General features: G+C 29.2%; 1 protein-coding gene across 9 annotated transcripts in view; it reads right to left on the bottom strand.

Moving 5' to 3' along the window:
* Nucleotides 1–1,015: 1,015 nt before the first annotated feature.
* Nucleotides 1,016–11,863, bottom strand: part of LOC129975111 (retinaldehyde-binding protein 1-like) — a 248,683-nt gene continuing 237,835 nt past the window's right edge. For all 9 annotated transcript variants that reach the window (XM_056088049.1, XM_056088046.1, XM_056088051.1 and 6 more), the window contains 5 exons: nucleotides 10,752–10,931; nucleotides 9,246–9,488; nucleotides 6,675–6,868; nucleotides 4,532–4,642; nucleotides 1,016–3,086 (listed from right to left, as the gene is read on the bottom strand). In XM_056088049.1, the coding sequence (XP_055944024.1) occupies nucleotides 2,913–3,086; nucleotides 4,532–4,642; nucleotides 6,675–6,868; nucleotides 9,246–9,488; nucleotides 10,752–10,911 (882 nt within the window). In that variant the 5' untranslated portion in view covers nucleotides 10,912–10,931 and the 3' untranslated portion in view covers nucleotides 1,016–2,912. The remainder of the gene's footprint in view (nucleotides 3,087–4,531; nucleotides 4,643–6,674; nucleotides 6,869–9,245; nucleotides 9,489–10,751; nucleotides 10,932–11,863) is intronic.

Here is an 11,863-nt window from a genome sequence, read left to right as displayed (position 1 = left end):
AAGTCTGTCTGTCCAGCTATTCCAATATAAGTTGACAATATAATTATAAAACTAAGATAACTATATAAATAATATTTGGTACACACACTTAATATCTATAGTGTAGAAACCTACCAAATTTTGTGCCAAATGCATCCACAGGTTGACTTACTGTCAGTCAGTTCTTTCAGAAATAACCGCGATAATTCAAAAACGAAAATTTGGAATTTGTGCAGTTTTGTGCCAAAAATTTGTTCAAATCGGTTAAGAAAAGCTTGTCTAAAACACAAATTCAATTTTTGGGTACTATTAACGCATTAATCGCCAAAGATGGCACGATTCAATAAAAATGCTAAATTCACGCCAAAAAAATTTCGTAACTATTGTACGGCAGTGCGATGTAAGGCGTTCTCCGGAATGACAAGTTTATTAGAATATACGAGAAGATTTTGGGAAAACTACTCCTACTCATTTTTTAAAAATATTTTTTAATTATGTTCATGATAACATGGAGACAAATACATCTATTAAATATTTTATTCATATGGATAGGCAATAAGTATACAATCTTAAATTAATAAAACAATAATTAGAATATGTTCATTTCATTTGAATGGCAACACGAATGTTAAAAATATCTTTGCTAATTTTGGTATATAAATGTCGTTTCACTACGTGAAAAACGAATCAGGTTTATATTCAGGAGAGAAACTATTTTTATTGATGGATTTGATTTCAATTTTGTTATGTCATATGTTGCAGAAACCAAATGTTTAATTTCATTTATTAGTTTAGTTATTTGCCTTTTAAAATTATTGTATTCTCACAGTCGCGGAGACGTATTTACACATGCGAATATAATTACAAAAAAGTTTATTTATTCGGAAAGAAATCTAAAAAGAATCTGAAACCAGAGCTAATTTTTTTTTCAAATATAGATAATTTTTCTATAATTTCAAGAACATTGAAAACAACAACAACAACTATTTACTTTGAAAATGCAAGTAAATTTTCGTTTGAAATAAGTCAGGAAAAGTAAAATAAAAGTCTTGATTTTATTGTATACATCATATCTTTATAAACATTATTGAGTAAACAAAACATAATCATTTGAAATATTATACAATGAAAATGCATCATTAATAATGCATTTATTCAGTAAATGACAACAGATCCTTTAATGCCATCCTCCAAATCGTTACACAAGATTACAAGTTAGGCATTTTTTACAATAAAAAATATACAATTCTAGTAATAGCAATTACAGTACAAAATTAAAGATATATACAGTACATTTTAAATGTTTTTTGTCATTCTCATTCGGAAACAACAGAAACACAGTTTCTATCTAACAATTCATTTTAAAGAGAGAGCAAAAGTAATTTTTAAATAAAAAAGTGTAAAATAAAAACATAACGATTTTGTGTTAAATATATTAATATATACATTTACTGGCAACAAGCTGCGAATGATTTTATACATCGCGAAAATGAAATATATGATTTGAAGTACTAAAAACATACTTCAATTTTATTTAAATTTTTATAAATATCTATTCCAAAATAGACGGCATTTTCCATTGTAACTACATACTCCAAAATGAAATTCGTTTTTAAGTCGGATATTTTTCATTTATCTCTAAGACTACTCTCAGAACTTTACAGAATTAATACAAGTTAGGAAGCATTCTAAATAGTGTTGCAATGCTTTTCTTGGATATAAGGCGGCTTATAAAATTTCTGCCGTTATCTGAAAACAAAAAGAAAACTGAATATGGGCGAAACAGCAATACTGCTTATGGAACGCTTCCTATCTTAGCTGATGGTAAACGTTTAATCTACAAGAAATGCCCATGTCAGATATGAAAATGTAGGTTAAAACATTTTACAGAGGCATATTCGCATTTTTTGAACAATATGTATTTTAGATTTATAGTGGCATTCGGGATTAATTTAATGGTTGAAAGGGTACTTATTTTATTTGCATTTTATCCCACTGGGAGCCTCCTCTCAGATATGGTGATCAGAAGTTACCATATAAGTAAGCAGGTTCTCGTCTGCAGGTAGGTATAGAAATGGTGTGGGGTTAAATTGCCTCCACGACGGGGCCTCACTTTGGTTGGGGTTGAATTAACTCGGGTCGTGCCCTTTAGCAGGAGCTGGGGCGTAATGAGGGCTATGGTGAATTCATCTCAGTGTCTGATTTAATATCATGGCGGTCTTATCATTCAGTTCACCCAGGATGCCAAGGCAAGGCTTGAGTATCTCGTTTACGGTTACCTAAATTTTATACTATTGCTTTGTAGTTACTTTTGTGCTCCTATATACTATGTTAGAATAAAAACAAAAACAATTAGAATTTACAATTCAATAACTTTCCATGTTATTCTAATTTATACTTATGTTAATTCATGTTGTTATGAATATTTTCCGCTTGATAAGATGCATTATATACTTTTTAGAGAGTTGAAACTAACAAAGGTTAAATAAATAAATTAATATCTTAGCTGATGTGGTTAAGTAGAAAAGACATTTATTCAGTAGTTTTCACCTGAAATGATTCTCCGTTCCAAAGAAAATTTCTGTTATTTAATAAAACACAGAAAATATCAATTTTCCCGTGAATTTCCATTTTCTCTTTTGGGAAGTAATAATATGCATATAAGTTTTCTCACTCAAAATTCGTTGATATCACTTCAAATATCACTTTGATTCACTATGCAAAGGCTTCACTGGTGATTAAATACACATTTTCTTCAAGAAATTCCGAAGTAGGAATATCTCTGGAAAAATATAAGCACAGAAATGGTTCTCCTTATAAAGCAGTTCGTGCTTTACAATTCCTCTTTCGTGATTAAAACTGTTTTGAATTTTAATACATGTAATATGAAAATGACTCCGATTCAGTGTCACCTTGACGACAAGAATATCTTACTAATAATATCCTTGTGTCATTAACATCTGGAATGTTGGGGCGTACTTGTTAATTTCCTCCGTAGACCACTCGCCACCGTCGTAGCAAATATTATCGCCGCCATATTCGGCATTTAAAATTTCTTTGGGTATTAATTTATGCAAGCTTTTCTGATTGTCTCCGTGGAAGTGTACCTGTAAAAACAAACATAAAGTTTAGTCAGTTGCAAACCACTTTTAAATAATTGATAAAACCCTTAAAAAATTAATTATAACATTTAACATTGAATTCAACAATAAGATGGACCAAAATAAGTAGAAAAAGATATACATATTCTTCAGCTTTCGTTCAATTTTATGAGATCTGAAATGTACCGTTTATGGAAACATAGATTCCTTTGGCGATGACAAGTACAGAACGATCCATATAAACTGGTACCAGCTTAGGAGTATCTAGTTTTCTCTCATCTGATCATTCGAAACAAAAAAATTCACAAAGGATTATTGTTGAGAGATAGCATTTAGCCATCATTTAACTCCCCCCCTCCCTCTAATTGCAATTTTTATCAGTTTTAGGTGACTATTTGTAAAATTTAGTTATCCATGCTTAGATTTCAAAAACAAGGCGATGGATAAAGAAGTATATAGTTTCAATGTCCTATAAATCCAAAACAATGCAAGATACCTGTAACAGAATTGTATGGGGTTATTTTAAGTTTTATTAGAAACAGGCCAAGATGCTCTATGTGTGACCCCTTAAAAGAGGCCGTACATTTTCTTTCTGGAACAAATTTACTTTAGAGGAATCTTGCAAGTGTTGCACTGTGAATTTGTGATTCTCTTTTCCCCAACATGGAACACTGTGCTTGTGCACTTTCCCACTGATATCTAATGTTGCTTCATCAATGAAAGCAATGTGATCGGCAAAATCATCATTTTCAAAACGAAGCTGCATATAGGCACAAAATTCAAAGATCTTTTATTTGTCAAAGTCATTCAGATTTTGCAACAACTGCACTTTATATGGAATCATTTTCAGTTTCTTTCTCAAACTTCTCCGGACAGTGGGTTGATAAATCTGCACTTCGAGACTCACCCTCTGCGTTCATTTTTTTTGGCCTTCGTTGAATGATAAGTTCTTGTGATACAGTCAGTCGTCCAGGACTTATACCTTTGCACAAATAACCCGTAGTTTTAAATTTTTCATGCCATTGATAGATAGATTTTATAATTGGAACTTCTTTTCTGAATTGTGACTAAAATGCCGTTGCACAACAGTTGCGGATTCCGTTTTGCTAAACTGAAGAACACAAAAAACCTTCTCCACTGCAGACGTCGCCATTTCGACTGACTAATCATCACATGATACACGTGCTACTGCTTATGTGACTTCTGTCAAGGGTGAGACACAAACTTTAAGAGTACATCTAACTTAAGATTAGCTAAGATAGTTCGTATCTTTGACAGTTGTTTTACAGCATTTGGGAAGTGTATACCACTTTATGTATCACCCTGTACTTTTTCAAATCATGTAATAAAGATTAAAACACTTTAGAAGCACCAAAAGATTTTCTAAGAAAATAAATTTATTATTTTAATTAATTTTATCAAAGCATAGATAGATAAATGCTAAAACTTACCCTTTTTCGAATTTTTTCAGTTAAGACAATTTTCAGAACAGACCAGACATATTGAAAGATAGTTGATTCATTGAAAAAGTGAATTCCTTTGAATCGAATAGGAAAACAATTCTGAAACAAGAAACATTTATTACAGTCTGAAAAGTTATTTTAAAGATGAACTACATATACAACAAAGAAAATTATGCAAAGACTGTATAAATAATTTTATAACGTTTCAAATACAGTAATATTGAAAATAAATATAAATCATCACAATCTCTACTTGTCTTTATTTATAACAAAGATGAATGTTTGTGTGTGTGTGTTGCTACTTTACAGGCTAGGCCGTTTGACCTAGAACTCTCAAACTTGGCACACATGTATATAAACGAAAGGATTAGAATGCGCACTTCAGGGGCATATTTAAAGATTTTTTAATTAGAGTTTTCTTAATTAAAATTATTTTTTAACTAAATTTCGGCATTTTTCCACGATAATTTCTGAAAATATTGTAATAGAAGAATGATTTTTTTTTCATCACATTAAAATTTAAAAATAAAAAAAATCCTTTCAGTGATATCTTTTATTTTGCTATATATTTTATCTATTTTTAATCAATTTTAGAAAAAATATCTTAAGCATGTTTTCCAAAAAGATATTTTATATAAAATAAAAATAAAATTTAACTCGCACGATCATGTTACTCGTGTATAAGAAGATTTAATTTTTTATCACGGTGTCGTCATCGCTGGAACAAAAATTCAAACTACAAGATTAAGTTAACTAGCACTGCAAACTAAACCTAGAAAACTGTAATTTTTAGCACATCGTATGAAATGAAATAAATATGTAACATGATTTTTTTCGGAAAAATAAATGCAATAAAAAAAATTTATGTTATTTTTTAAATTTCTATATTATTACTTCAACATTTCTGTATTATTTCAGACAAATATGATTTATATATACATGATATACATTCTAGAGTCAAAAATAAGTGTTTGTTGGCTATTCCTATATTATAAGATTTTAAATGTAAAATATTTAGAAAATTAAGTGATTTTTTTTAAATAAACACAGCTAAAAATGTCTAAAATTTAAGAATTCATAATGTTCATGAAAAAGTTTTGTGAAAAGTTATACTATCTACAAATAATAGTATTTTTTTTTCAAAATACAAGCAATTTCTGACATAGTACATAAAATTATGCAATCAGTTTAAATTCGAAGCTAAAGAAATGTTTTTTTCGTGCCTTCCATTCTATTTATTTTTTTAACACAGTACTAAAGCAAAGTGTTTCTTTCAATTCGTTTGATTGCAAGGTAATACGAAGAAAATAATGTTACATTAGCAATATTAAATATATTTAATATAGCCATTTCTTAATGAGGATATTTAGAACTACAGACATATCGATGCATTCAGGCACCAGTCCTGAATTTTTTACCTTGAGATTACCACTCAGAAAACTTTAGCTTTCTATTTCCGTCTAAATTATTTTCTGTTGTTGTTACTCATGGTACTTGCCATAAACAAGCCCGCTGACAAAGTCAGCGATTTAAGGCGAGTTTGTGCAGTAGTTTCTGAGGGTAAAGGCCCTGAGCATCCGAGGGCAAAGGTTTGACTTCTAGCTCATATAAAGATGACACTCACACACTCGCTTGCACATCTCTCTTTTACGAGGGGGCTCTTTCACACACCTCACAGTTAGAACACAGGGTAAAGGACAACCATACCCGAACCCGTGATGCCCAGATCATGGGAAAGACGCGCTATCCGTAGGCCAGGACGCCGGCTCAATTATTTTCTCCATACAGCAAGTCAGTTATTTATATTAATTCTTTAAGACGTTATTAACTAAACAAATATTTCAAAAAAAATGAAATAAACAAACAATTTATTTCATTTATTTATTTATTGCTTATGATTCTGCCAGTTTTTAACCTATCCAGTTATTATTAGCTCCATAGGTAGTTTTGAGGCATATATTCTAATTCTAAACTTTTAACTAGTAATCGCAGATAACTTTTGATTCGTCAGGTAGTTGATTACAATTTGTTTTCATTTAACTTTTGGTAATATATATTTTTAATTTAATAAATAAAATTCTTATTCGAAATTCAATAGTATAATCTTTCTGTATTAAGAGCTAAAACATACCCTTAAAGCTCTTGATAGTAGATGTATGTATCTGGGCGTGACCGAGCGCATTTGTCGTAAGGTAAATCCTTTCACATCCACCAGTACACGGACGCCACAGACTTGGGTGACTGGGTTTTCCACTATGCTCAAAAGGAGAGCAGTTAAGGCTGTCAAACCGATTGATATGCTGCTTTCATCTGGATTCCATTTGTCTGAAAGAAAGGAGAGAATTGATTTTGAGCATGGGCAGATCATTGTTTGAAATATCGTAGATATTTACTCGCCTATGCATTCTGAGCATTTGCAGACAAATAAATAAAAAACAATATTCACGAACTTTTTAAATATTTAGATTACAGACCGGTCAGATACCGATTAAATTAATTTTAATGTTGTTTCTATTTTCGAGTATTAAATTTCGAACAGCTTATAAGATTTCTGATAGAATATTTATAAATAAAAAATAATAACCGATCATCTGGATTCCATTTGTCTAAAAGAAAGGAGAGAATTGATTATGAGCATGGGCAGATCATTGCTTGAAATATCATAGATATTTACTTGGCTATGCATTCTGATAATTTGTAGACAAATAAATAAAAAACAATATTCACGAACTTTTTAAATATTTAGATTACAGAGCGGTCTGATAACCATTAAATTAATTTTAATGTAGCTTATGTTTTCAAGTATTAAATTTCGAACAGCTTATAAGATTTCTGATAGAATATTTATAAATAAAAAATAATAACCGATCATCTGGATTCCATTTGTCTAAAAGAAAGGAGAGAATTGATTATGAGCATGGGCAGATCATTGCTTGAAATATCGTAGATATTTACTTGGCTATGCATTCTGATAATTTGTAGACAAATAAATAAAAAACAATATTCACGAACTTTTTAAATACTTAAACTACAGACCGGTCAGATACCGATTAAATTAATTTTAATGTTGTTTCTATTTTCGAGTATTAAATTTCGGACAGCTTATAAGATTTCTGATAGGTTATTTATAAATAAAAAATAATAACCGATACAGCAAGGAATTATTCCATATGAAAACTATGTAAGGTGATCCCGAATTCACCGTACAAACTTTAAGGGCTAGTGCAGGACGCTGTAATTGTCATTTGCTGTTCTGGAATGTATGGTCGCAAGAGACGCGGAGGGACACGAACGCAGGAAATAAGAAATGGAAGGAAAGATAAATGAATTTAATGGAAAGGAAATAGAGGCTTTTGGGGTGGGATGAATTGAGCTTGGTGAACGAGTCCTTTGCCCACCCCGATCTCCTGATTTATACAGCCTCCATTACTTTTTATGAGCACTTCCGAAAAACTTTGTAAATGTGAATACATCTGGCTTAAATGAGAATCTCGTTGCTCTAATATTCGCAGCTTCTTTAAGTGTACATGAAAACCTGGCATCTTTGATGGATACAATATCAAGCATGAATCACTGTTGGTGAAAGCAAGTTTAGTCAGTTATTGTAAATATTGCACTTGTCAACAAAGCAGTCGATAAAAACTTTGTTTTTCCTTTCGTCTCTTATTTTCTGTACTCACGCGGGCATACATTACTGTACAGTAAAATATTACATATAATGTCATGTAAGTGTCCAATAAATGATTATAGTGTCCTGCACTAACTCTTGATGTTTTTACCATAAATTCAGGTTAAAATATAATAATTCTGTATAAAAATCATGAATAGATATAATATTAAAAAATTAGCAAATAAAGAATTTTGTTTATCAGATGGCCCTATTACATAATAATAGCTTATAATTTTCAATTGAAAATGCGACTGTGAGTAATTGGCTACCATTATTGGTACCAGAGATCAATGAGATTGATACACTAAATTGATTATGAAAAATGTTACAATCTAAAGAAAATTTGTAGGCAAATAGAGAATCATATGTAGTATCAAGAAGTAAATATTTGCCTTTTTTTTTTTTTTTACTTTCTTCATTTTTATTTCAAAACAGATCTTTACGTAAAAAAAACAAATCGCATGCCAATATTACGTCAATATTTATTATCAGAATTTCAAAATGTTTCACTAATTTTTATTAAAATGGTGATTGCTAGGTTTAAAAGTTCCGCATTCCAAGAAGTCTTAGAAAATTATGCATAAATTGTTTCAACAAATTAATTAAAAAGATAAAAATAAAATGTAATTAATATTTTGTCAAAATTTTTAGGCTATCTTATTTACCTAAATTTTATCAAGATGAACTTGTTTTCGTAAATTAATTATATACCTTTACTGAAGAAGGTATTAGAATAGGAATTTACAATTCTGTCGAAGGTGTGGAGAACATACATCTTAAATTAAATACACAAGCCTAAAGAATTTTACTGTAGGACAAACATTTGAATTGATTATGTATCCAAAATCAACTTCTCATAATAATGAACCCACGAAATAGTTTCTTAGCCTAAAGAATTTTACTCCACGACAAGCATTTGAATTGATTATCTGTCCATAACCAACTTCTAACAATTATGGACCCTCACAATAATTTATTTTGTCTTAAGAAAGCATTTTTGAAGACAAAAAATTAAAAAAAAAGAATGTTTACTTAGTTGCAACACCAGCACAACGCAGCCATCGGGGTCCCTGTAAGGAAAGCAGTATCCGGGTCCAGCTGCGACGACCTTCCGAAGGGCGTCCATGTCGGCTTGGTCGTACATGTCCGAATACGACTTTTTTACTTCAAACATGCTTTGAAGGAGGGCGAACGCTTTCTTCACGTCAAATTTCCTGGCCCTCAAGAATTGTATCAGGAATTCATCGTTCATAGGGCATTTGAATCTCTTTTCGCCTGTGGATAGAAAAATAAATTTAGGGCTGTTTAAAAAAAAATTCATGTTAAAACAATTTGATAAAAATTGAATTTTTATTAAATTCATCCATGAAAATAAGGATTTAACTTTATTATAAATTTTTCATTTCTTGTTGTAATAAATAACGACCAGATTTTTCAAATTTTAGAATTTGTATTTTGATTTGGTTTTATATATTTTAAATGTAAAATATTGTATAAAGACAATTTCTTAATTTTATCAAAAAATAATTGATTGTTGAAATGAAAATATATATTGCCATATAGAATCTTGGAAAGTTTTAAATGTCTAAATGGAATATTTGAATTCTGTTTGTTCATATTTCAGGTGAGAATCTAAAAAAAAGTCTTTCGTAAGTATGTTTTAAATAAATTTTATTCGCTTAATCAACAATAATATATTATGATAACGATATGACTCATACTCGAAATATAAACATCTTATCACTATTTATTTCTATTTATTTTCTTTATTAAATCATTAAAAAACGAAGGAAAAGAATTATTAAATCTAATATAATTTTCAATTAAAAATAATTCACAGATGAATGCTCAAGATTAGGTCTCCGAGTCCAAAACTCGTCCAGTTTATTGATAAGAACTCTTATCGTATTGTATATCCTAATAAACGTGTTTCCCTTTATTCGAATTCCTGTTATCGAAAAGCAACAACGTGTGATATTTCAGAAGAATATTCTACAGTATTGATGTCATGATTAACGTCATTTTTTCCCCCAGAAGATCTTTCTTTGAAGGGTGGAAATGAAAGATATAAAATTAAGTATAACTCGTGGCTTATTTTTTAACGCACATATGTAATACTTATTTTATACTTCTTTGGGAATTTACCACTTGGGCTGGTAAATAAATCTTAAAGGAAATAACCGTATCTATGGGGAAAATGTAATAAATATTTTATTCAAAGTATACTCCATCATTAGCTATATATTTTAAATATCTATCTTTAAAAAAGTAAATGTCATCCTAAAAACTTTGCCCCCATTTTGAGGTGATCTAGTCAGCAAGCCCTTTTTCCATGTCTTATTAATTATTGAAGTATTGCTGAGAAGAGGTACAAGAGGTACTATTCATTCATGGATTCTAAAGCCCTCAACAGTTTTGTGCATGAATGAAAATAATTATATTAATATTATATTAAAGAATTTGTTCTATCTTACAAATAGAACAAATTCCTTAAATATATCAAACCCCCTCTATGACTACAATTTTATATTCACTTACCTCGAATGAGCTCTCTCATTTTTTCCAATGATGGAGCTACAATCTCATCTGTTTCTTTGAGCTCATCTTTTGCCTTTTGCCTAATTTTTGGTGGCATATAATCTATGTTATATGGCAAGTAATTCTTCCCCTTCATCATATCGTCGTATTTAGAAGTCATGATTCACACAATAAAATAATCTGAAAATGGAAATAAAATTTTATTACTGTTGTGCTAATATTTAAATTCAGATAAAAATTCCACTGTTTAAGTTAAAAATAAAATAAAGAAGTTTTATAATGTTCAATTTAGAGAAAAAAAAATCTATAATATTGTAAGTAAAGAAAGTTTAGCACAATCTTTTTTCTGCATGATTATTTACTTATTAATAAATAAATACAGAGCTAGATTCTTCACTAATATTTTTAGATTTACAAAAACATAATGACTATTGTCAGTATTTTTTTTCGAATAAAACTCAAGAAGCAATAAGATTTTTATCGAAAAAGTAATAAGGTTTCATTTTTAAGATTTAAAACAGAAAAAAAAATCGAAAATTAAATAATATGATAAAATTAATTCGAATTAAAATTTTAGAAAAAAAAAAGGGAATTTAAAGTTAATAGATCTCAAACATTTTCGAATCAAAATTATACACTAAAATAACTTTTGCATTAAAAAAGTTAAATATGGGATATGGGTAACTGGAGCAATTACTGTACACAAAAAATGAAAAAAAAAAAAAAACATTAGGAATCAAACAATAAATAAAGCCAAAAAGTTCTAAAATAATTTTCTTCAAATACATCATTTTTTTATCATGTTTAGTAACTGTCTTATAAGTTTCTGAGTCATAAATTTCTATAAAGCTCGTTGTTTCAAAATTTAATTATAAATTACTTGAATTTAATAGTATACTGACAAATTTTCAATTATTTATTAGAAGCATTATATTCTATTCCATTCTCTGTATTTAAACTAGATTTTTGTATTTAATTTATTTCGATATACATTCTCTCTATATATTTAGAATATAAATATTCACATTCTAAAATATGTACTGTATATTTGAGAATTTATTAATTTTTCAAATAAAATGATATATTTCTCTTGTAAAAGAAAATTGTTAAAT

Source organism: Argiope bruennichi, chromosome 7, assembly GCF_947563725.1.
Source record: "Argiope bruennichi chromosome 7, qqArgBrue1.1, whole genome shotgun sequence".
NCBI lineage: Eukaryota > Metazoa > Arthropoda > Arachnida > Araneae > Araneidae > Argiope > Argiope bruennichi.
Note: the sequence above shows the minus strand (reverse complement) of the source record. Positions and strands in the feature narration are given on the sequence as shown.